At 43.3% G+C, this 27,240-nt stretch overlaps 1 protein-coding gene across 7 annotated transcripts in view; it reads right to left on the bottom strand.

The window, feature by feature from the left end:
* Nucleotides 1-27,240, bottom strand: part of ARHGAP19 (Rho GTPase activating protein 19) — a 209,646-nt gene that overhangs the window by 77,113 nt on the left and 105,293 nt on the right. For all 7 annotated transcript variants that reach the window (XM_085606408.1, XM_085606401.1, XM_085606410.1 and 4 more), the window contains exons 5-7: nucleotides 20,904-21,130; nucleotides 4,854-4,940; nucleotides 2,628-2,693 (exon numbers count right to left, since the gene is read on the bottom strand). In XM_085606408.1, the coding sequence (XP_085462534.1) occupies nucleotides 2,628-2,693; nucleotides 4,854-4,940; nucleotides 20,904-21,130 (380 nt within the window). The remainder of the gene's footprint in view (nucleotides 1-2,627; nucleotides 2,694-4,853; nucleotides 4,941-20,903; nucleotides 21,131-27,240) is intronic.

Genomic DNA, 27,240 nt, shown 5'->3' with positions numbered 1-27,240 from the left:
ATGTAGCAGCGGCTTCATGGGGAGACCAATGGGGTGTCTGAAAAGAAGATAGGAAGTGTTGCATGTGGAAGTTCGCAAAGGAAGAGAATTAAAGCTCCATGAAGCACTGACCACAAGCAAGAGAATTAGCTTTAGAAGAGAATACGTACACACAAGGTGCCTGAATGAAGGCAGCAGTCCCAATGGGTGCATGTCACGTAGTGAGGTGTGGGGAAACCCACACAGGGAGGGCATGAACAATGGCGTGTACTTGGTGTCAGATGCCACCAATTAACAATATATCACAAACAAAACCAGCGTGGCCGCTAAAGTGAAAGCGACCGCGCCGGGTTCAATTAGTTACATGATCCACGACGATGGAGGAATGCAGCAGGCAGCCTGCGCACCGCTGCTCGCTCCAGAGTGCCAAACGCCGTGGAAGAGAGGTGGGACATGCACCGGCCTTTGGCCATTTGCGTGCTTTCATTTTTTTAAAGCAACACGCGATGGGCAATAAAATGTGTGGGAGTTAACAAAATCACACAGAAAAGTATCTGGGAAGTTTGGAGTGCTTACAAGAAGCCTCCCCATAGAGTACCGCATGCACGCTGCGCTGGGTTCGACCTAAAAAGGAACTTCAAGATGCTCAGAGACCACGTCTTTGTTTGCTTTGGATAAGCCAAAGTAAAGTTTAATATGTGTGTTGAAAACAAACGGTTAGTGGAAGATTTATTCAGATTATTCCTTTAAGGCCCAGTAGGCACCATCCCACACAAACTACCTTAATGTCTCTAAAAGCCAGGGAACAAATATTACATTTATATTTTCAAGATCATCAGAAAAGGGACTATACCTTATAACTAATGGGGATAGAGAGTCAAGTCGTACAAGGATCTCTGGTGCAAACTAGCAATTACTATGTTACAGTTGTATAGTTATCATTGATTCAATTATTTTTTAATATTTACATTTCATGAAGATACAAATTGACTTTTAGGTAGTTTTGAAGTGCCAAATGCAGATAACATTTGCAATTATTATTTTTTGTTAAAGTTTCTGTATATATATTTATAATTATATTTTCTATCAATTAGTTCATCGTAACCCTAAAGCATACAGGGAAAATCATTTGCAAAGGCAATTGGTCTGGCCTTTACGAGCGGTGAGCTTTTTAATTTTTTAATTGCAAGCATATACTAAAAAATAACATACCACAAAATGAAAAAGAAAAAAAATGTGATTGCATTAACAAATTAGGTTGAATACAAATTCACTGATGACCGTTTTACAAGAATTTTGTTTTTTAATAACAAGTCTTTCAGTTGTGCTATACAGTTTAATATTATTGCTATTTGGGAAAGAGACAGGAATAAATCAACACATAAGGAAGCACCCAAATCGCAGGAAACTACAATGTTACTTAAATACTCTAAAATGTTAAAAAGGAGATATAAATTAAATCACCATTTAACAGGCCACCAAATGCAGGGAAAAATGTATCTGATATTTAAAGTTAATATACAAAATAAATAAAATAAAAAACACACTTTAAACAGCTTTGACACTGAAGAGAAATACCTATTTAGGTGGAAGTAATCAGAGTGGCCAGTTTTTGATTAGTCACCCAAAATGAAGGGACCGACTTGGGTAAAGTACACTTATGCTTTGTCCCATACTGTATGCTATAGTGGGAAGAAGCAAAATGTGATTTGTAATTTAGCAGACCAATTCATGAAGCCCTCTGAACAAAAGATCCTCTCTGTATGTATATTATAGTACTTTTTTGGGAGGGACAACTATAGTCTGGAGAGACAGCTAAAGAGCTGTGTCAAAGGTCAAACCTAGCAAGCATTGACAAACCCAACAGGTGAAGCTTTAGCTGCAGACCATTTTCCTTTACCTACTCTTTATTTGTTTGTGAATGGGTTATGTATTAGGGAGCGTGACACACGAGTTGCCATGTACCAGTTGTGGGAAAGCTGCCGCCCCGCTCATGTAAGCACAACAAGCATTGACTAAAAGACAAAATGCACACATTACACAAGTAGTCCCAACCACTGAAAGGGACCTCTTATTGTGCAGAGATGCAGATTGTGCAAGAGCAGAATGTAGTCACTTACAGCTAGATAAGTCAATTGCTGAAGTGTGACAACCCTGTGCCCCATGCTCTAGGCTGTCGTGGGAAGAAACACAATGTAAATGACTACAGCAGACCAACAGATCAAGAGGGCCGACTGAAAGCCCCGGTTAAGAAGTATGTATGGTGTACATACAGTTATTAGAATCATAATGTCTTTGCTAACGTCAGACCTACAAATCGAGGAACAAAACCACAGGTAATCTCATGTTTTGCGCACACTTCACAATTTTTAAGCAGTTTAAGTAGTGTGCTAGATTATTCCAAGAGAAGGTAACATAAGAGTTGTGATCTTTTGAAATCTAATGAATGAATGAACGAATGGGCAGAAGCTTTCAAATAAGGGGCAGCTTTAAAAATAATAGCGCTCGATCGCATATGGAGGCTGTCCAATGAAATGGACCTTCATGGAGTTAAGAAATACAAAAGCAATCCCTTGCAGGCAAACAAACCTCATTCTCTAAAAATCTTGGCTTCAGTCAAGGCAGTTAAAGGAGCAAGCTGTTCTTACCTTGGAAGCATGGGTTGTTGAGCCCAAATAGTGCAGCCTGGAGTGTTCTCGGATATACGCAGGTGCCTGCAAGAAGAAGCAGTGCATTGCATTTAACCACAACAACAGATAATCCCATCAGAATTTGTGTTTTTCAGTTCACTATACAGTTGGTTTAAGGTTTTTCTGCCTGTGACTCTGCTCCTGTACGTAAATGAGGACTTGAAGTGCCTCTATTAAACATGATTGTCCTCTGCAATGGCAGTAATTGTGGATAATGCTCTGGGCATAAGGCGCAAAAGTTTAACATATTCAATTCATAATTGAGTCACGGGAAATACAGAGGCAACCGCCTGTCAAATGACCTCGGCTGTCTCCTTTCCTTCTTGTAGAGCAGTCATTGTTCAATATCTATCAGTCCTTTAACTACAAACACACAAAAGGTAATGGGAGGAATGGTTGCAAATAGTTTCTGTGGTGGCATAAAAACAATGAGTTAGAGTGCTACTCTGAGTGATTGCCTGTGGTTGGATTATCTGCAAGCATGTCATCCATCACCTTTTGAGTGTTTGATGTAATGTCCTAAATGCCCTATGGTCAGCCCAGACATGGGTCCCGTGTTCACTGTGCCACTGGAACCAAGCTGCACTCAACTGAAGAGGCCCAAACAAGCCGAAACGTCTCTCAATTGGTGTTCTAGTTCAGAGAGGACCTGGCTTAGCAGTTCAGGCTGGACTGTTCCTACTGGAGCAGGACCAAGGTTGCCTTGCATATGGCTGGGTGTAATGTAACGTGGCATGGTGGACAAAATAATATGGGGTGGAATGCTACCAAGAGCAATTGCCAGTGGTTAGACTCATTGCAAGCACTTCTACCATCAACTTTTGTGTTTGAATCCTTAAACCACCTCGGAAAACAGGAGCAAAATCTACAGGTAAAAAGTTTTAAGTAGATTTTGTCACCATTTGCCTAAAAAGCCATATAAAACGAACTTTCATCTATGGATAGAATAGTTAATTTCTTTTCACTAGTTATTTATTTAGGTTCCCACTTTGGATAATATTCCTTTATTTATAAATCGGTGGTGTCTATCAATATACTTTCTGAAAAATATTACTTTATCGGTATGTTTTGTTCTTCATCTTCCTATTGTTTTTATTGAACTGCAAAGAGTAACACATCCCCATTTCTTCCTCTAAGGATTATGATCAGATCATGTTGAAGGCACAAGAAATTGTGTTAGGCTTAGTCTGAAAAACTTTCTCCATCTTAATCCTTATAGAGTTATATTCGGGAGCAGCGTAAGCATGGGCTCATCATGTTAAGCATTTATTCGTTCTTCCATCACTATCCAGATATGTTGAGTCCTAATAGATAATGCTAACGTTCAGTGCTTCCAAGTCAACTACCTAAATCATGATTCCACACTTTAGAATTATCACTCCAAAAAAGCCCAAACTAATCTGCAACAGCATCATGAAGGGTTTACCACAAGGAATCTACAAGAGGTCACAAGAGAAGTTCTGTTGAAGAATTAGCAATGTTCGAATGACTTTAAGAGGTCTTGTATCTGATAAGTCAAACAAAACGAATCTGTTGACATATGCAGGTGTCACTCAGTAGCTATGCCTCATGGGATAGGAGACATAACCACTTACATATTTTGCATCTTAAACAAGCAATAGTAACGACACACTTTGTTTACTGGTTTACATGTCTGATTGGCTATTTACAATTCAGTGACTGACTTTGAGTGTTTAATAATGGAAGAGACCAACCAGACTGATCTATAAAAAGCAAAATACAATTCTGTGCCACAAGGCAATAAACACCAGTAGCATAAAACAAATTGCAAAACAAAAAAAGAAAATGTCTACTAGTTATGGTTTGATCACACAGAATATATGCAGCCAATGTCCAGCTGTGGCACTGTATACAATTTTTTCCATAGGTCCACTTTTAAACACACAATAATTCAGTGTATACACTCCCAAATGTTACAGACCCACACTCGACATGAGTATTTAAAATAAATGAACTGTAGAAAAGAGTTCAGCACAGATCGGAATTGAAGAAGCAGAAAATAAATAAGAAATAAAACAAATAAGGAGTAAAACAAATAAGACTGCAATGAAGGTTAAGTCAAAATGATATCAATACATTATATTTTGGGTACAGACTATTAGATATAATTAAGGTAAAAAAAAAAGATGTTTTTCAACTTTTTAAAGTCATATGCAGAAATACCTTGAAAAGTTTCTGGGAATGCTTAATCATGAAGGTGACGCCATTATTTAGTTTTGTGATATTCTCCTGCAGGTCATTTGCTGTCAACTGTATGAAAAGTAAGATCAAAACATAAGGCAGGGTAAAACATACCAAAGAGTGTGTACTACGTTTTATGGTGCATTTAGTTTCAAATACTAATTTAAGATGCTAAAGTGTTCTGTCACATAGTACGATTATTACAATTAGGCTTCGCATATTTAAATTGTATTTGCAGTTTCTAACATAATACAAATGCAAAGCATAAAGAAATAACTTACTGGGGTAGCTGCACTGCTTACTCTCTGAATGCTCAAACCACAGTGCGTCATTAACTTGAATATTTCACGAGCAGCAAGTTGGTATAATTGGTCTTAATAATAACCTGTTTTCTATATACTTCACCGATTCATTTCAGGTCAAATGACTACCCAGTTTATATAGCTGATCTGGTTTTGCAGTCCACAGTACAAACTACCAACCTATATAATAGCCTATGGAATTTTTAATGCTCCGACAAATTTTTGCGGCAAGCCTTTTTGTCTTTTGAAAAAAAATAATGACTGGCTAAGCTTTCCAAAGTTCCTGCAGGAAATGCCCATTTTGCAGTGATTAAAACAAAGGTGAACTTTCAGTAGCCCCAAAACCTGTCAATTACAAAAATGAAAAGAAATAGCCTATAAGAGTAAAGACATACGTGTATTTACATCTGAATCACCGATACTGTCAAACATACTTAGTTCATAGACTGAGATACAGCAAAGATCAGTTTTGACAGAACAGCCATCAGGCATAATGTCAAAGGCTTTGTAATTACACACACACACACAGCCATTATTAAAAAAAAACAAATAGAATATAGATTTGAAACCCCAGCTGCCACACTTTCTCTGCAAATGGAAAGTGCTAAACTACTCAAAAATAGAAATTATTATAAACTACTGCATACATTATACAATATATTTCCTGCATTGCATGACTGCACGTGTTAATCCTTTGTCCTTATGCCAAATACATTACACTGTAATGATTGAAAACTGTTACATTTTGTCATGGAGCAAAATGCATATCTAGGAAAATATGATCTGGAGGTTTTTGGTAAATATGTGACATTCCTAACCAAGCAAGAAGTCTATTGCCCCTGCTGGCATGATATATCCTCACGTGCTACCGATATTGGGTATGTACTGCAAGTAGAGCACATATTCATTATATACTTTACTATTGCTACTATGTAATGCTGTGCCATCTTTTTCACCCCACTCACTCTCCGCCTTGCAATGTTACAACCACCTCAGCAAAACAAAGTCACTTCATTTAGATAACACTCCTCTACATAGACATCACTGCAAAAAACAAAACAAAATGCTCAACTTTTTCTAGTGTGATGGGGCTAGGATGGGAAGAAAAAATACAATCTACTTATTTTTCAATACAATAGCCTCTCCGCACACCACTCAAAATCTTCTTAGTGTTTCCCAATTGCTCCAAATTCAAGTTGATAAGGATCAAATCAAAAGTCCGACTTCTGTGATTTTACTCGTCCTTGAGTTTATTTCCTCTAAAAATAAATCAAAGGATTTTTTAAAGTGAGCGTTCGGTATCATCTCGTGATTATACAGCACCTGACATTCGCTTCTAAATATGTTGGAAATGAAATAAGTAGGCTGTGATGAAGTTTCAGGAAAAATTGTTTGTGGAACGAAATACTGCCAGAGGGAAGTTTTTTTATTCTGTGTATTACTATTTGGAGAAGAAATAAAATATGTTAAGGATGACTAAAGTCACAGATAATGCCCAAGATTCTGTGAATGGCTAGCAGGAAACAATATGCAGAGGTGAATGCTCCCCAGTCAGGTTTTGCAAGCTTTAAACCGTAACTTGTCGTTGCCCATTTTTTGAAGCGTGCCAATTGCATTGGAAGATTTGCATCACAGCATGCACATTGCTGTTAAAGATCTTTACTCGAGAGTGCAACATACTGGGATAAAGCTGCAGCGCAGTGCGAATATCACTGTGAAGCACTCCTATGCCAAAATAAAGTCTTGATACTAGATTTAGACTGCAGTGTGCAAATCACTGTTGAATGGAACGTTGCTAGGTGTGCTATTCATAGTAGGCTTGCAGACAAGTTTGCAGGGCACTGCATTGAAACTGCACATTAGCGCAGTAGCACACTATGGAACTGTTTTACAGGAGCGTGTTTAGTTTGTGGAGATGAGCATGCAGATCGTGGAGGTAAACTAGCAGTTCAGCACTAAAATGAGTGGCATCCCTGGCCCTACTCGGTTTTGTAGGAGAACCTTAATTTAATGAGGAAACCATCTCATCACAACCTCTGGGGACTGGAGAGTCCTCAAAGGTCCACTTGTTGCTGAATTGTTGTGTCAGATGCAGGTGGACACAGTTATTTGAAGAGTTAAAGACATTTATTACTCATGAAAGAAGGAACAGTCATGTTGAAGCATGGGCCCAGAAGCAACTGACAGACACAGTGAGGACACCACTGATTAAAATCTGCAAAAACACAGCCAAAGAATTATGAAATTCCAAGGCTTCGCCACACATCAGCCCCATAGGAGGTGATTCTGAGACTCCTCCTAGAATAGTTTGGAAAGAAACGTCATGAACAGTTATTTTTAGGCATTCTGATGAGTTGAGGTATTCAATCGGGGTGGGCGGAATTTGCGAAAGTGACTTTCGCAAATTATCGCGAAAATGTTACAAATCTCCGCAAACACGCGGAAATATCGCGAAGATGCGGAAGTTTTTTTCCCGCCCGCGGTATTTTCTGCATGGTCGCGGCTCGCCAACTTACCCATGCGGTGGCTCGCGGGCGCAGCCATCTTGTTTTCACTCTTCTCGCGGTGCATGATCGCGAGAAGAAAGACGTGATCGCGCGACCAATGACATTACTGCGGGCGCGAACTGTCGCGAGACAGCGCAAATGGCTACCAACAATCCAACATCGAATGGAGAACGCGACCGGATCGGGAAAACTTGTCGGCGAAAGCGGGGACTCAGGTAAGGCGATCGCGCGCGAGAATGTATTATTTTACAGCGCGAGCAAGAAACAAATTATCGCTAAGCTGCGGAATGCGGAAATTGACATTTTCGCGCTCTCCGCGGAACGCGAAAATGTCAAATTATCGCAATTTCTGCGAGCGGAACGGAAATTTAGCCCAGGCCTAGTATTCAACTTGAGGAAGTGGAGGAAATAGATGGCAGATTTTGCCACCTTGTTAATGTGTGATGTGAGAGGAGGCAGTAGGTTAAAACAAAGGGATTTTACTAAAGTAGACAGTTATGGAAAACATGTGGGGGGGCAGGGGGGAGTTTAAGAAGAGTGAGGTTTTCTCATTTGTTGAGGTTTTCAGATATATTTGTGAATAATCACATGTATTTCCTCACTTTTATATATCCCCAACTTGTCATTAGTGGCAACTTCGGTGGTCTTTATCAAATACAAACGAGGGAATTAAGACACATCTGTGCTCAGCGACCAAGCTGGTGTGTTGAGGGACTTTCCACAGCCAAGTCAACTACAGAGAATGTTGGCTCCTTGTTTCCATTAAAGACACTTAAGGTAATGTTAGGTTTCAAGGTATTTGCTAGCAAAGCACTTGCCAATTACTTGTCCTCTTGATGCTTAGCGTAACATCGACATGCAACCGTGAATTCACCAGCAGGGATTTTATACTGGGGAATTTCGCTCCCGAACCACAAATGGTGGGTGATTTAAAGGTAGTGAACTATACTCATGGACGTGTTCCAAAGGAGTAGGATTGTCTTTAAACCTTTCAACCTAATTCGATTGAATGTGGAGTGACTGGTGGGCTGTCACAGCCCTGGGTTTTGCAGTGGTGATCCGGCTCTTGAGGCAGTCAGTCGAATGGGTGTCAGCTATGGCTGTACAATCATATAGAGACAATGGATCTCGAGCACCCCCAAATTACCTTTTTGGTTGAATGTCAGACTTTCTTTCTAGTGTGTGTTTGTTTATTTATACTCCATTCCCTTCATCTGGGATGTACTGTTCCTGATCTAGATTCTACTGGAAACATCTAGCCCTGGGTTATTTGCTTGTACTTTTATACTTGAACGGGTAGGCCCCTATCTTGCACTTTAATTCTTTTTGTCTGCAACACCCTTGTTGTTCTGTATAATATTTCCTGACCCTATACGATTCAGTTGAGGAGGGTTCCCTCAATACCCAATTCCACTGTATCTGTGTATCGAGGTACTCGAGCTTTGCATCGCGCTATGCGCCTCAATACCGCGCTATCATTTTTAAAGCTACCCTTATAACTATTTGTGTTTTTCTTAGTTGTATTTTGCCCTGATTTTAATAGGATTTATTGTAACCCCCTCACCTGCACTCTAATCGGTTCCTTCACCGCTGTTTTGGCGGGTCCGGTCTCTGGGGTGGGATAGGCTTTGGGCGCCATCTTGGAGTGGTGGTCACTTTGGGCACCATCTTGGAGTGGTGGTCACTCTGGTTGGGTGTTGCTGACGAGCGGTCTAGCGCTCCGGCTGAGTGGAGGGACGCCTATTTAAGGCGACCTGCCCTGTGGACTGCCCTGAGAAGGTACTCGAGCTTTGCATCGCGCTATGCGCCTCAATACCGCGCTATCATTTTTAAAGCTACCCTTATAACTCTGTTTTTCTTAGTTGTATTTTGCCCTGATTTTAATAGGATTTATTGTAACCCCCTCACCTGCACTCTAATCGGTTCCTTCACCGCTGTTTTGGTGGGTCCGGTCTCTGGGGTGGGATTGGCTTTGGGCGCCATCTTGGAGTGGTGGTCACTTTGGGCGCCATCTTGGAGTGGTGGTCACTTTGGGTGGGTGTTGCTGACGAGCGGTCTAGCGCTCCGGCTGAGTGGAGGGACGCCTATTTAAAGCTCCCTCCAACGCGCAGCGGTTACGCGCAGTGGGCGTGCCTTCGCTGTGCCTGAGTCGTGCCAGAGTCCTGCCCGCCTGCGCTAAGGAGGAGCGGCTCGCGGCAGAACTCTGGACCTGGCCATCATGACTATACTTTTGAGAACTTATAGTAGGGCCGATCTACTGGCCCTTCGGGACCGATGTACACGCTGCGAGTTTTCGCCTGTAGTCCCGCTGTGTGGCCCATATCATTGTAGGTGTGGTGCTTGGTCATTGGAACCCCCCTCTCTTATACGCTCCTTGGGGCCTGTTATAAAGAGGATAGGACAACGGGACCGGAGTATCTGGAGCTTAAACGTCAGATCTGTGGTAAAGCACCATCAGGAGGTTTATGACCTTATTGATGGTTCGCCGGATGTGCTTTTTCTGACGGAAACGTGGCTCCAGGACTCTGACTCCTCGATAATTAACCTAGCCTTTCCCCCAGAGTATGCTATTTTCACTTTAAATCGGACGACTAGAGGTGGAGGTATTGCGATGGCCACCAAACGGTGTTATCCCTGCGAGTGGAAAGCCGCTGAACTTTTGGGGTGTGAGGGTGCCCTATTTAAAATAGCGTTTAGTCACCAGTTTACCTTCTCTGGGTTATTAATTTACCGGCCTCCGGGCTGTGACTCTGTTTTTAGGGCTGCTCTTCCTGAGTATATTAGCATAGAGGCACTAGGATGCGCACATTTTAATGTTGTGGGAGATCTTAATCTCCATTTGGACTGCCCTTCTTTACCCTCGATTAGGAGCTTTCTGGCGGATCTTGAGGCTTTACAGCTCTCGCAGATGATTACTTTCCCCACACATAAAGGTGGTCATATTCTTGACCCGTTCTTCACAAATCTAGAAGGACTCAGAGTTCTTGGTTCCTCCCAGTTGGTCTGGACAGACCACATGCTGGTGAAAACGGCATGCTCTTTGTCGGACTCTCCTTTTCTATCTCAGGAAATACTTGTTCTTAAACGATACTGGAACAAATTAAGACTGGAGGATTTTTACCATCAGCTCGAGAAGGTTCCTATAGGTCCGCTCACCGAGGTCGATTGTGGATACGACTCCTTCTGTGAGTGGATATCTGGTGCCCTCGATTCTCTGATTCCTATGTGTTGGTCCAAGTGTCACCGGAAGGAGCCGAGCCCTTGGTATGACACTTCCTTGGCATCTCTTAAGAGGGCCTGTAGACAGGCCGAAAGATTATGGAGGAAGTCGTACGACCCAGATCTGAAAATATGTTATCTGGCCAAGGTCAAGATTTATCACAGGGCAGTGTGTCAAACTCGCGCTTCCTTTTATGCTCAACAGTTTCAGAACTCTGCCAATCCATCAAAACTTATTTTTAAAGTATTAAAGGACTGGATGGCGAAGAGAGCAACTGCAGTGGAAATATGCTCGGACTCACATTGTGTGGGTTTGGCCTCTTTCTTCCATGAAAAAGTGCAAGCCATCTATCGTACTTTCCAAACGGGTTCCCTGATGCTAGAGCAGGTTGGTCGCACCTTAGGTGAGGGGGAATGTCTTTCCATCTTACCCCCCCTTATCTCTGGAGGTGTTTGACTTTCTCAGCGCCAAAAGCAAGTCTGGATCTCCGGCAGACCCGCTGAAACCGGCCCAACTCAAGACCCTGGCACCGGTTTGCCGTACCCCGATGCTGTCCTTGATCAACCTGTCTCTCTCTTCTGGAGTGGTTCCCGTTAGATGGAAGCAGGCAGTAGTCACGCCAATTCTGAAGAAGGCGACCCTTAACCCCCTTAAACCTGAAAGCTACCGCCCTATCTCCCTTCTCCCCTGGGCCACGAAAATAGCGGAGGCCCATGTGAATGCCACTCTTACAGACCATCTTGGTAGGCTTAACATTCTCGACCCTACCCAGAACGGGTTCCGTGCGGGTCATAGCACGGAGACCGCCCTTCTCTCGATGGTCGAGCATCTGCGTTCCGTGCTGGATTCCGGTCGGACGGCGGCACTACTGTTATTAGATCTTAGTGCCGCCTTCGACACGGTCTCGCACGGGATTCTGATTCGGCGTCTTGAGGAGTTGGGCGTTTCTGGCTCCGCCTTGCACTGGTTTCGTTCCTTCCTTACGGATAGGTCATTCCAGGTGGCGATCCCGCCCGGTAAGTCGTCATCCTACCCGCTACCACCAGGGAGTCCCACAGGGGTCTTCACTGAGTCCCACCCTTTTCAATCTGTATGTGAGACCGTTGGCTGCGGTCGTCAAGCGGTGGGGCCTGACCATGGTCTCTTACGCAGATGACACGCAGCTGGCGGTCACACTGAGTGGGGACTCAGACCTGGAGGCTCCCAGGTTCTGTGATGGTCTGCGGGAAGTGGCTAACTGGATGAATTCCAACTGTCTCCAGTTAAACACCAAGAAGACGGATATTATGGTGGTTGGTAAACAGGTGGCTTTGTGGGATGACAAATGGTGGCCTTCGGAGTTGGGTGTGACTCCCCTCCCAGCGGCAGAGATAAAAAACTTGGGGGTGTGGCTTGATCCTTCTCTAAGTTTCATCTGTCATACCAAGAAGGTGGCGGCTTCTTGCTATGGCATCATCATAGGACTTCGACCCAGCCTCAAATTCTTTGATGCACCCACAAGACAGCTGGTGGTCCAAGCATCAGTGCTGTCCAGGCTGGACTATGCCAGCTCCCTACTGGCGGGGATAAACCAGTCAGAATTTTTGCGGCTCCAGCGGGTTCAAAATGCTGCGGCCCGACTGGTGACAGGTCTGCCTAGGCGATGCTCGGTGTCCAATACTCTGCGCTTTCTCCACTGGCTCCCTGTGCAGCAGAGGATTAGATTTAAGGTTCTCTGCTTTGCATTTAAAATCCTAAAGGGTACTCCCCCACAAATCTTGGAGAAATTGCTGATCCCCTATGTCCCCTCTCGCACTCTTAGATCGCTAGGCCAGAACTTACCAGTGGCCCCGCGTTTTAAGTTGAGCAGAATTGGTGGCCGCTCCTTTCGAGTCCTGGCAGCGAGTTGGTGGAATTCTCTTCCTCCACAAATCCGGGCCATCGTTGAGCTCCTTCAGTTTAGACGGGCTATCAAGACCTTTTTATTTGTTTAGCTTATCTGTTGTCTCGTCTCCTTTTGTCCGCTTTTAGTGCTGTGTTGACCTTCTCAAAGCGCCAGGACGCCCCTTTGCTGGGGCAGCTGTGCGCGGTACAAATAAAAATAACATACCATAACATAACATATCCCTGTCAGACTATGGTCTTCTGATGTTCTCTTTAAGCAAGGTTTACTACATACTTGTTCACTTAGGGTTCTTCTTCCTTAGGCTCAACATCCCATTAAGGATTACTCTGGTATCCCACTGAACACAGTTTCAGCCAGATAAGCAAGGTATTGCTGTGCCATAGATGAGGAACAGCTATCTCCTGTGGCATGTGAGGGAAAGCGGAGCTGAATACGATTATTCTGCTGTCAGTGACTGGTGAGTGATAACTCTGCGGTCTATAGTGAATGATAATTAGGTCAGCTGAGTTACAGATGGTATTGCTGTCAGAGCAAGAGGATATAAGACCTGTTACACCTTTTCTTTGGACAACTGACAGTCTATTCTCGGCCCTGGTGTTGGTGTGTTCTCAGAATTCTGTCAAGGAGGCCTAGAGAGACAGGTAGGTCTTGCTGTGCCCTTTCACAATTTGATACAGTTAGATGGAGGCACAGGTAGGCCCATCTACTCCTTTTCACTGATCAATACATTTATCTGTAGAGCCCAGGGTTGTAGTGAGAGTTAAAATGAGAAGAAGTTTGACGGGTACCATTCACTCACACAAGGGTTTCAGAAGTAGCTTAATACCAATTTGTATAGATAGTGCTGGGCAGCAGAGTCAAGGCTACCAGGACATTGTCTTATTTTAAGTTGTTGATGAGACTGCCCAAGTGAGTTGCAGCTGCCAAGAGAGGAACTGTGCTTGGTATAGTGCAGAAGGAGGTTTTGATCCAGTGTGTCAACAAACACTATGGCAAGCAGTTTCTAGCAGGGGGACTGACGAATGGGACCATGCCCATGCATGAGTGCATGACCACAGTACTCATGAATAAGTTTGGAAATAGCCCTTGCATGCAGCCTGAAGGCATTGACTTAATCATCTGATTTACAGTTCGCTGAGCACCAGGTCCGCCGAGGCAGCAGCCGCCCAGGTTGAGGTCACCATGCTCCAAGAGGTCAGATCTGTCTCCCACCAAGTGAGAAGACGCCATGACCAACCAGAGCAACCCTGAACCAATACCCGGGGTACAGCACGGGTTGCAGCAAGCTTTTGTTAGTCTGATCTGGACTCCAACGCCCCAAAGACCGACAAGCCGACAAGGGACGCCAGCACCGCTGATGCCAGCACAGAGAGTGACCCAGCTGTCCAGTTTAGTACCATTTTGCATGTCTTACGGAGAGCCGTGGGTGCCTTTGACAATCGGGCAACAGCCCAACAAAACCCTCTGCACCAGAGTTCCCCGGCCCGGGTCTGATATATCCGACGGTCCTCCCCTGCTCTCAGGACCCCCCCACGAACCAAGCTCCCAGTTGGAAACTCTCAGAAGTCCCCCTCTGCAGTCTGTTTCTAGGTGGCCCTCCTCATTGCCTACGGTGCAGTGCGCAAGGCTACCAACCTGACCAGCACCTCTGCACCCAGACACTCATGGGAAGGTAAAATTGAACTGCTGGTGGTACTGTGGACTTTAGACCCCTAGCACCATAAGTCTTGATGGGGACCCCTGAGAACCGTTTGCAAATATTTTAATGCAGTATATGCCTTTTTCTCCATAGGAAAGCATCACCACATAAAACTGCATGTAAAAGACATTTGTACCTGCAGAAATTGATAAACAGCAAAGTACTTACTCAATAACGAAGTTCTTGGTGTTAAAATAAAAAGATACCTGTTATTTTTCTAAATTGGTCTCAAGTTACTTCTGGAGTATGTCTCATTTTTGACTGTGTGTTTAACAAATGCATTAATACTACCCTCTTATAAGCCTGAACTGCTCGCTCTCACTACCACAAAAGAGCATTTGGGATTATTAATTCAAACCATGTAAGCCAATAAGTGTCGCCTGCACTTTCTACACAGTATACCTCGTTTTGGTAGACTAAATAAAAAGCTAGCTTCCTACAAAGGGCAAGCCCAATGATCATCTATTACTGAAAAATGTAGGACTGAGGAGAAAGCATGCATGCTTCTAGCTGCACATTTAGTACAGATATTAGCAGTTTCTAGTCATGCCACAGTTTGTCAGTCTTTTCACATATCGGGATGAGAGCTGGGCACTAGAATACATAAATATGATTCACAATAAATACCTTATAAACAGGTAAAATGCATCACATTTTCTCCCTTGGAGCATTATTCAAAGAGTCAACCACTCGTGAAGGGACAAATGTAATCACCCAGACTACATTATAATGTAACTATTGTCATTTCCTTAATAAACAACCTCATTATTAGAAACTACGACTAGAGTGACAGAACCACAGCATACAACCAGTTCAGAGTTATTGCCCACAAAACCTTGCCATCTAACAGTATTTTATTTGCCTTCCTGTGAAGTATGAAACTCTTTTCGTATTTTTCCTGGAAATGAAACTATTCTTATCCTATTACTTGCAGCTAAGACAGCTTGAGCAACAGAGCAGTGCAAACTGCTAAAATATTACAAATGTTTGAAGAATATTTGCAAGACAATTTGTATCCAGGGAAATTAATAAAATAAAAAAAAACTGAAAACCATGAGAAGAACAAGAGATGGAATCAGTCTTTTCATTTAGTCTTGGGATATCACTTCAGATAGCTGGGCTCACATTTTGATCTGCATGTTCACCCCAAACTGCAGCCACTTTCTTTCCTTCTGAAAATCAAAGTCCTATCCCTGCGACATTATTAAAGCGGACAATACTGCTCAAGTCGCTTTGGTTGGCTGTAGGCAGCTTGGAGTGCAAGGCACAGTCCAAGACTGTGCCCAGCAAAACATGCAGGGCTCATCGTAGAGGCACCTCCATGGTGATTGCATTTTCTTGTTCTTTGGGTTTCTGAACTTTTGTTCATTAACCGAAGGCCGGCACACTGCAGCCTGAGCCTAGTGGTTTTCTCACATCACATGCAGCTGCAGTCTTGTGGACCAGGCCCGCCTGTCCAGCACATGTAGACACAAAGGGCACCCTCGACATAACTACAGGACCAGCACCATTTGCATGACTGGGTGAGGCGGTGAAGAAGTCTGGAAAGTATTACACTGATGCGTGTGCACAGAAGATTAGATGCCAGGCCACTAAGCCTTATTATTCCAGCACAACCAGAACTTACCTCACCTTTCAGAATTTCTTTCCAAGTTACAATGACCTTCAGCGCATATTATCGGTCACCTCAAACTGTTTTCAAATTTAATATTTGCCATCTTGAAAACAAATTATTCCACTACCCCAACATATTGATTCCTCACCTGTCCTTGCAGGACATACATTTCTATACCACTGCCTGATACTTATTGCAAACCTTCTGTAGTTAATCACTCAGAATATTCCTTACCCACTGCCAAAAACTGATTTAGGCCTTCTGCCTAAGGAAGAATAAAGATAGAGGAAACACATCACTGTTCTAAAAGCACCAGAGTTGCGGCAACAATGTTGAGCATGAATGTTGCGGGAAAGGGCAGCGGTTGTGGTATGGAAACAAAGCATTTGCCTGCAACATCAGCTGCTTCGAGTGGAGCAAGTGCACATGGTGTGCCAATGAGAAAGATGCAAAGGAGGATAATACATTTGGGAGCTATATGCAAGAGTCCATGTCCGGGCGCCATTTTCATGAGTGTTGTGTCCATTACCCAGAAGGCTACTTATGAGATAAGAGCAAGCATGTGTGAAGAGAATAAGGCAAACTAAGACTACAACAATGGGTAAATCGCGCACATTTGTGAAAAATTGATCAGAACATTTTGAGCAGTGTTACTAAAATAAAAATGGTGAGTAAGAGAAGATGGTGCCTTTTGATGTCAAAACAATGGTAACTGATTACAAAACAGTTTAAAACAGTCTAATTCAGATGTTCACGCATTTTGGGTCAGATCGAATTGTGTCACATGTTCTCTCTGGTTCTAATCGCACGATTGTAGCAGTTAGTACTCAACTAACACCTGTCGGTGAAAACCGCAATAATGGTTCATAGATTCGTACACAGCACAGCCTACTGAAAACATGGTCTGGAAGAGAAATTTCTGATAATGCAAGTGGTGGAGTGCACTCTTTTCAAATATTAAGAAAGTGGAGCATCTTTGTCCTGGCTGAAGGTGACTCGCAGCAATGGACGGGCCTGAATCACATTTGCCGGTCCGGACAGGGGTGATGGCATGCTCGTTGTCGCTTTGGTTGGATTGGCAGACGGGGACCTGGACTGATACACGTTTTGCAATATTGGCTGAGTAGTTTTTAAGGACCTGTTTTTGTTACATGTCGCTGTGATTTCGCCTCCTGTTTCCTTCTTCTGCCGGGGGGAGGACTTGTGCAGTGCTGAAGTGCTGGGTGTTATCGATTCGGGACCACTGGGTTTACGTGGGTCTTTTGGTACTGTGCTGTACATGGCGCAGGATGTATGGGCGGCGCGGGGGTCCGGGAGTTCGGCAGTGGGGTGGGCTCCTCCCCGCTTTTCCTTTCCCTGGGAGTAGTAGGGTAGTGCACTCTTCTTTTTCTCCCTGGGTTCAACCGTGATTTTATGGTTCTTTTTCCTTTCTTCATTTCTTACTTCTACATTTCGGGTTTCTATGGGGCGACAGACACGTAGCTAGGGGGGGGGGTAGGCCATAGCCTCGGCATGCGTGTAGGGTGGGGGGTTTTCTTCGATACGTTTTTTGTTTCTATGGGCCTTCTTTTCTTCTCTTTTTTCCGTCCTTTTCTTACGTCTTTTTCTAGGGTCAGTGGGGGGGACTGGTGTTAGGAGGGTAGCGGCGGGGAGGCACACTTCGCTGCATATCTATATCCTGGTATTATAGTTTCGTGCCGCCATTTTAGATGTGTTCACTGTTAGTTGACTCTCCTGGTGGCTGTTACCCATTTATCACATGATCGTTTTGTTCTGTACACTGATCCGTTCTAGCTCTGTATCTCCTTACATTTAAAAAATTTTAAAATTAACCTTACTGTCTCCTGCCACCCGGTGCATGTGGATTTTTGTAACATAGGTTGTATGCTTTTATGTGCTGCCGGGCCTCCGGGTGGACGTATATTTTGCTATCAAGCTTCAGAAGTGCGAGGCCGACCGGATGGTTGTAGGCCCGTATTTGTCTTGTACACAGAGATAAATAAAGGTTTTTAAAAAAAAAAAAAAAAAAAAATGAAGACTTAGAAGCGAGATCTCGCCGGAATAACGTACGCATCATGGGAATTCCGGAGAGCACAAATACAGGGAGATTAGAAAAGTCAGTGGAAGATATGCTACGAGATATCTTTGAAGCAGAAAGCTTCTCCCCCATGCTCCTCATTGATCACGCTCACAGGTCACTAGCGCCTGCGCCACCCCCAGGTGTCCCACCGAGACCCATCATCTCCCATGCCCTCAACTACAGGGATCGGGATGCGATATGATGCTTGGCGAGGGAGAAACAGCAAATCACTTACCAGGGCAACAACAAGTCATTTTACCCAGATTTTACGATGACATTACAGGCAGCACGTAAAGACTTCAGATCTGGGAAAAAGTGATATGGGCATTGAATATGCGATGCTATACCCAACAAAACTGCATATAACCCACAGAGGACGCACAAAAATACTACCAACACCACAGGCAGCACAAGACTTCATCAAAAAGACACTCATCAAACGAAAAACACAGGACCGTGTAAACACCAATCCGTATTCGGATTCGGATTGAAGAAGCCAAAACCTGTGGTAAGGTATATGACATACTCTGTAACCAAGGCTACACCCAATTCCTATGTATGCTCACATATGACTATACCTAGATATGTTTCTTATAAGCTAATAGGTGCACTATACAACTGTGGACTATCGGGTACACAAACATTGAGACTTGTTACGCACGTATATGCGCAAACCCGATCTAAAACCTTGTATAATTGATGGTTCACTATATGGTGGTGAACTGATGTATATTGACTCCGTAACTATATAGATGATAACAAGTAGCCATGGGATATGACAGGAATGTACCATCAGGGATCGTATATAATGAACAAAGTATTCAAGGCCATATATACACTGATCCAGAATCAGACTGAACTGGCCGATGTTGGTGGTAATGTATATGGTATGTTCTGTATCCACAGTTACACTCAGTGACTATATCTGCCTACGTATGGATATATTTCGATCTATACTTGGTAAACTAGTGAGTGCAAAATATAAATGTGGACTAGCAGGTGCATGAATATTGGAACTTTGCATGTGCACATAGGTGTAAACCCGATATGCAACTTTGTATAATTGACGATCCCACATATGGAGATGAGCAGATGTGTATTGCTTATGTAACTAGACAGGCATGTACAACTCGTAGGTGATATATAATAATAAGATGCACTTGGAAGATGTATATACTATGTGAAGTAATCAGATTGGGGACTGACAAAGAAAAATGGGACAACGGTTCAGAATGTCACTATGTGCTAACAGTGACCACTTTTCTTTCAGATGTTAAGCCGAATCACTCAGATAATACCCGACCACATCCATTTGTGTGGATGTAGATGCAAGCACTTAGCGGTCCCCCCCGATGGTGCTCCCCGTAACTGTTTGCACAATGTTAATGTTGTATGTCTTTGGCTTTATTGGGATGCTAAAGTGGGTGGGGGGATTAAGAGAATGTTTCTTGTTATATGCAGGCAACCAAAAACAGAGTACACTACTGAAATCAATGTCAGAAGTAGTCTTCCGTGTACAACCATGATGTTGACATAACCTACACACACTGTGTCTATGAAGAGAAGGTATGTCGTGACCACATATGCCCTGCTAGATTATAGAGAATAGACTGAAACCATCGAAAAATCGGTTATTGTCCTGGAATATTAGAGGCCTAAATAACCCTATGAAAATACATCAGGTATTTACCTACGTCGACAGACACCACATTGATATAGCCCTATTGCAGGAATCCCACCTTGCAAAGGCAGCTAAATGTACACTGGGAGGCAATTGGCTGAGGCTGTAATAACGTCATCATACTCTACATATTCTAGAGGGCTCATAATACCCTTAAGAAGTGCGTCCAATTCCTTATAGATCAAACCATAACGGATGACCTGGGCCTATATGTTATTGTCACAGGCCATATTAGGGGACACCGCATAGGGCTAATTAATGTATATGGACCAAATGTAGATGATCCTGAATTTTTTAAGGTCATATGGAGGAAATTAAGAGACTTGCCTTAAATAGAGTTGCTGTGGGGCAGAGATTTAAATGTGTCCTTAAATGAGGACCTAGACAGATTGGGAGTAACAAAAGAACCACAGAAGCGGGCAGTGAAGGCAGTATTGGATGGTATGGCAGAATTTAAAATGTTACATATCTGGAGACTGCGACATCCTCATCATATGGAAGCCACATATAGCTCTACAGTACACGATAGTTTGTCTCGTATTGACTACTGGCTCGCAACTGAGGGTGCTGTTACGTGGACACGAGACATATAACACTTGCCTACCTTCATTCTCACCAAAATGTACTGACACCTTCTAATGAATAAGGCACTGTAATTTGGTTAGAAATAATGCAAAAATAATGTGATGTACTGTACTAACTATCAATGCCATTGATATTGCTCGCAATTTTGTATTTCTGTGTAGCGAGTGCCATTGAAAGCCTGTATTGTTGTTGTAAAGTTATGAGAATATAATAAAAATCATTAAAAAAATTAAAATAATTAGAAAAAAAAAAAAAAAAAAAAAAAAAGAAAGTGGAGCAAGGCCTAGATATTAACATCCAAAGGCGAGCATCTTCAGCAAGGCTACTGAGATGTTTTCCCCTTTACCTTTCCCACTCTGCTTATAAGAAGAAACACTAGACACTTTGAATCACAAAGCTACGAATGACCAAAGAAACGTCAGACCCATGTACTGTACTCAAGGAAAACACAAACATACATTTTTCGGCCACACAATATGCGGGGCAAACATGAGGGCCAGGTTATGAGCAGACATCTTATTGCGGTCCTGTTTTTTTGCTGTTTGGTAGAGCAGTTCGAGAAGCAGTCGCAGCAGATTCCGATTGGCCGGTGGGAGCAGCAAGAAGAGCAGCTGCAGGGCCTCGATCTGCCGCTGTTTGTCTGGTGTGGTCGTTTTGTTTCCTTTACTATCAAACAGCATGAGATCTGGAATACAAATGGCGCAAAGAAGAGAACCATTACATGTGCATTCAATTAACGCCTTCTTAAGACAATCATTACCTGGGCATTCAATGAACGCTCTCTTTGCAATAGCAAATATGGACTAGGATTCATCTCCACACCTATTTTATAAATGGTGCATCTAACATATATGAATAAAAACACACACCATCTTCATATTCACCTGTTTATAGGATAAACTTAAACCCTCTGCGACTATTTAGTTTTTCGTTTTGCTAAGAGGGCATGGTTTAACCTTTTCGCTGTTAGAGCGCCTGGGGACGTCCCATGCTAGGAATAGCTTTTTCCAACTTTCCCTGCGGTTGCCCAAACTTGTGCACCTCATCAAGCAATTTAAAAGCTTCCTACTTTAAAGTGGTTACCAATGGGTGGCGTACATCTTATGGCATAAACACCCACTTCATTAGGGCATATAAATATGTCTCTAAGGAAGTGGGCCAACATCCCCGGATCCATGTATGTAGCACTAGATGACAGACCAGCGTTCTCCATCTACAGAAAGACAGCTGGGCTGCATGTAAATCCCACAAGGGTGCTGGCATTGGAAAGTAATTAGAATAGATATGAAACTCTTCCTCCGTCATAGCTATCTGTTTTACATTCATAACTAGTTCACTACGGCCCCGGAATGCAGGAACATCAAGCATTGTTTGTGGACCCTTGGACACCAGGAACAAATGCAAACTTAATGATATTTCAATAACCTTTCCTTTAAGCTTTGAGGGACTATGAGGAAGTGCAGTTGCGGCTTACTCTTGAAGGGTTAAGCAGCAGGATTCACCAGCAATGTCCTTTACTGGTTCTCCTTTATCTCCACAACCAGCACCAGTTTGTTTACCTGGGTACTTCTAGGTCACAAAATATTCCTATCAAGCGTGGAGTCCTCCAGGGCTTCATAAGGTATCCTGCTATCTTCAACTTTTACATGGTGCTCTGTTCACAAATAACAGCATCAAGATTCACCAATATGCGGACAATACACAACTCTACTTCAAAGTTTCCTCTACTTCAAACATCCAATGCCTAAGACACTGCTTGCACATCATCCGTGACTGGCTGTCCAGTGCCTACTGGAAGCTCAACCCAAGAAAGAATTCCTTTTTTTTTTATTCAGTGAAGAGCAGATCACAGAGAGCAATTCTTCTAAGTAATAAAAAAAAATCCCGCTTGCATCCTCGCAAACTGAACATTATGCCTGAAATCACATTCGCTCAACGCTCTACGAATTCAAGTTCATAATCATAGGTATAACAATCCTTTCATGATCAGAGAGACAGAGTAATAAATAATAGAGAAGGAAGAAACGAGGCTGAGGGAGAGCTTTACATCATTAATTCTTCCTCAGCGAGGCAGTGAATGCTGGCAACAACCTGTGTAAAACCCCAGTGGCGGTGAGTTAACTTGTAGCAGTAACAATGAAAGATTGGGAAAAAGAACAGACGGAAAAGAAATTGAGAATAAACCAATGTAAAAAACATTCCTAAACAGCATTGTGCGAACGGCGAGGTGAGTAAGAGGCTTAGAGTTCATAAATTATGAACAGTGAAGGGGGTGATGGGAGTACTTGCGGTGACTTGAGGGGTGATTCATTTGTTCGATTAATGGCTGTATGTTTGAGGCATGCATTAATTTTGTCCTGATGATGATCCCATTATCTCCGCAAAGGGTTCGAAACGTCGTCAACTCGCTTTACACAGAATTTAATTTGATATACAAGTGTAACGGTGTTTGTTTTCATTTTGCTTGAGCCATTGTTCACACTGCATACAAGCTCTTTTACCCTGTCTGAATATTTGTTTTCGTTGCTTTATGTTCACTGTAATGTGTAGGACGCAGAACTGTGTCCCACTTTTTTTGTTTTCTCGGATTCTGAAAATTTTAAATCATTAAATGTTACTGTCCGGCTGGACAGAAGTAATATAGCACTGATCCAAGTCTATATTGATTTCTTCTTAGTACCAAGTCTCTGTCAAGGACTACTGTTTCTAAAAAATTGTTGAATTGTGATTTAGCATCACTATAGCTTTGATCAGGACAGGTCCAAACCCCTTACATCTACGCACTCCCCATAGGTACCCCCAGGAAACCTGGTCAAATGCCTTTTCTGCATCAAGGAGGATCACGGCTAAAGGGTTCTTGGTCACCTTTGCAATATCAAAACGTGTAATAGCCCATCTGATATGCCCCGTGGTCCCTTGCCCTGGTATGAATCCATGATGCCCGGGGCAACCTTTTGGCCATGACCCTTCCCATATGTGCCACAAAGATCTTTGAGTACACTTTAGCATCAGCATTGATTAGGGATATCAGGCTATAGGACCCAGGTTTCGTTGGTGGCTTCCCCTTCTTAGTAAAGGCCACTATGTTTGTACCCACCCCGGAGGCAGGAGGAGAACCCTCCCGTTGAACCCCAAGAAAAGTTTTTAACATGTTCTTAGCCAACTCTGGAAAAAATACCCGAAAAAACGTTATAAGTATTTTATCTGGCCCAGCAGCTCTTCCGGACACAAGAGATTTTAGAACATCACATACTTTCTCCAGAGTAATGACAGATTCAAGTGTTTCAACCTCATCTCTGTCCAAAGAATCTTTACTTACTCTCTCCAGAAAGCCTGCTATATGACTCACTGAGGCGTAGATATCCTCTTGGTATAGATCTCTATAATACCCCTCAACAACTTTACCTATGGCATCCGGGGTGACCATGATACCATATTTTCCTTTATTACCCCCAATGTTCCTTCAAGAAAGAAGTCCTATTGTTTGCTAAAAACAATAAAAGTAAAAAAAAAAAAATCGGGCTGAATGACAAACTATGATCACTTTCGAACCCAACTCTCACCAAATGTCAAATCACTTGGAATCACCCTGGACACCAGCCTCTCCTTCAAGGAACACATTGCTTAAATTAAAAATTAAAAATAAACAATTTAAAAAAGGCGACTTCACATCTGCTGTTCAAGCCCTTTTACTCTTGCATTCTCAATGGTGGCAGTGCACTACTCCAAGGCGGCCTATACTTCACACTGGCACCCCTTAAGCACATCCTACACACTGCATTTCTCATCCAGGGCCTGAAGAAATATGATGGCATCATCCCCAGCCTGATGGAACTGTATTGGCCCCACCCTTACCAGCCCGTACCACCTCCAAAACCAGCTCAATCATTTACAAAGCCATTGCACAGAAACTCACCATCTCTCGGCACACCCACAGCCAGGACACCATCAGACTGTAGGCAAAGAAGTGAAAAAAAGAAAAACAAAGACAGCATTCTTCTTCCATCTATGCACCTACGATCTAGAACGACATCCCTGTATCCATCAGGACCATCCCAATGCTACTCCAATTTAGGAAAGAGTTGAACATTGACCTTTTTAAAGAAAACTATATTACAATGCATTAACCAGCCACAAATCTGCTTCCTTCCCTAATACTCAATGAGTTTAAACTTGCCTTTGACCATGTACAGTGCTCCACTGCCTTTTAGCTATGTTCACGCTATTGAAATACAAACAAACAAAAATGGCAGACAGTAATTTGAAATACCAGTCAAACACAGTATGCATTTGTACACTGTAAGGCTCAGTATTTTAGCAGAAATAAGCGTAGTCTTCCATCTAATAAAATTTCAACAACAAAAATATCATACAGAGATTAGACTTCTCTGATGTTGCAGGCAGTGGTAATGCAAACTAGAGACACAGTGAACAATGTATTATTTGCATGAACCAGGGCATTCAACAGCCTCAGATAGCCCACAGTCTCAACAGGACATCAGAATTCAGTGACGCTGGTGGGCTTTTTGGACACTCCAGCTTACCTGAAGACTGGAGGCGATCAGGATGGCCCTACCCGCAAACTGTCCACCCCGTCCGGAATCCCATAGGATGAGCGCAGAAGGATGGAAAAAGTCACTAATCTCTGGTCCACTGGGCCAAAGCCACGCTCGCTGGGATCCAGGTCTACTGTGAAACCTTCTTCATCATCCTGAATGTGTCCTTGGGTCGTTGCTCTGCCCTGACATTTCTACTGCTTTTCCTCCATACCAGGGTTCTTCCTTCCTCCCACCCACCGAATGGCCCATCTCCTCAAGGCCCTGACCTATGTCTTTGATACTTCTCTTCTAGGGGGTCAAGGGGCACGCCACGTTCCCTGGCTCACTCTTCCACCCAACCATATATGGAACTTGAGAGAGGAAGGAAGGGGCCAATTACAGTTTGAACTTTGTGTGCTTTTTCTTTAACTTACTCAAAGATTTCAACAATGCCCTGCCACAGTAATGACTTTGGGAGTGGCAGACCTTCCTTTCGATCAGTCACTGCACAGAGGTTTCTGATGTTTGACAATATAGATATTCCTCTTCTGGGCCCTTATGGCCTTCTAATTCATCTGAAACCCAAACTTTGAAGGCCTTGGATTCCTGTTCTGAGCCCACGTACTGGAGACATACCTCAGGGGGTGGGGTGTTTGCTAAAGTCTGTACAAGATTCAAGTCTTATCGTTTTGAGAGACAACCTATTTCCCTTCCACAGTGGTAAAAAGAAAAACATGTTTGTGAAAAATCTGGCTAAAGACGAAAGGAGTAAAGCTTCAGATGCACATCTGAAGGCACGGAGAGGAAGGAATGGATGGATGGATGCCCGTGCATCTGAGTGGTACTTGAATGTTGCCCCGCTCATCGCTACCAGATGGGAATAATATCCATGAGGAGTCACACCACCACTTACTGACAAGCAGGAATACTGATTTTTAAGTGTCTAGATCCAGTATGATGCCTGGGGGAATATTCCCAAGGTGAGGAATCAAATAGTCAGGAAACTGTAGGACCCGCAGAGTGCAGCACAAAGGGTCTTCTAGCTGGCTGTGGAAGATACTCCCCTAGCAGAAGAGACTATCTGGAGCCTAGACAGATGACAAATCTGGCAAGGAAACAACAAAACCAGGCTTCACGACAAAAACCAAATTTAGAGGCCAGGTGGTCTGAGGGAAATGCTCCTGTTGGCTAGGCCTCGCCATCAGGAGCAAAATGATCCCAAGATACTTGGAATTGGCCCAACTGGGCCAGAGAAAACAGCCTCTAAAGTCTGCTCAACTAGAGGGACCAGCCAGAGAATGAAGTGGGTGGTTTCGGCCATATTTTTACAATCTGCACCTGTTGAGGGCCAAGCTCTCCGGCATCAACGTATCCATATCAAATTAATTTTGATGGGGAGGGAGATATGCGTGGTGCCCTTTCCCCCAGCCACTTTTGGCTTCGGGGACCCATGCCCCCAGGATAAAAGCTGGCCAGGCTGGGTGCTCTCACCCCACGTGCCAGAGTCTGTGGTCGGCAGGCATGCCTAGAAGCATGATTCCCACCAATGGAAGGGAGTAGAAACATGCTGGCTCCTATTCTGGCACAAAGTAGCGTTGGTGGGTGGGGTCGCCAGGAAGTGCAGGAGTGAGCACCCCACACTTACCAGATCTCACCCCAAAGATCACAGCCGGTTTAAAATTAGAAGTAGCTTGAAAAGAAAGCATTTCACGGTAGGTGGAAAGTCTGTCATCTATAATTCATGCCCAAGGTGATGAAGCGCCCTAATAAGCTTCTGCGATGGCCAACTAAATTAACATATCTCCTCTTGTGGTGCCAACAGAATGGGCAGGGGTAGCACTAACTTTGCCAAAAACCTTAAGTTGAGTTACAGGAGTATAGAAGCCCACCCACCATAAGAAAATTTAAAAGCTGCCCCAATTCTCCCAGGGGGTTGCATCCATGACTACCGGAGAACTTGGTTTTAGTTTTAAGACCTACTGGAGCTTGTGCTTTAGCAGAGGCTCTGAAGTGCAGGGAACCCTGTTGGTTGGTCCTAAAGCTGCATCAGCAGCATATGGTAAGCAGAAATAAGACTGCGACTCATGCCATTTACTGTAATGCTTATTGACAATTGGAATGACAGGCAATGCAAAGTTTTAAATTACAATAATTATTGAATGTTGGTACTATCCCTATTGACTTCAATGGGGGATTATACCGTGTATTGAATTGCTAGAGTTCCAATTGATTTCAATGGTGTTGCAATGGTGAAGAA

The sequence above is a fragment of the Triturus cristatus genome, chromosome 1_2 (assembly GCF_964204655.1).
Source record: "Triturus cristatus chromosome 1_2, aTriCri1.1, whole genome shotgun sequence".
NCBI lineage: Eukaryota > Metazoa > Chordata > Amphibia > Caudata > Salamandridae > Triturus > Triturus cristatus.
The sequence above is the reverse complement of the archived record's forward strand: the minus strand, read 5'-3'. Positions and strand labels throughout refer to the sequence as shown.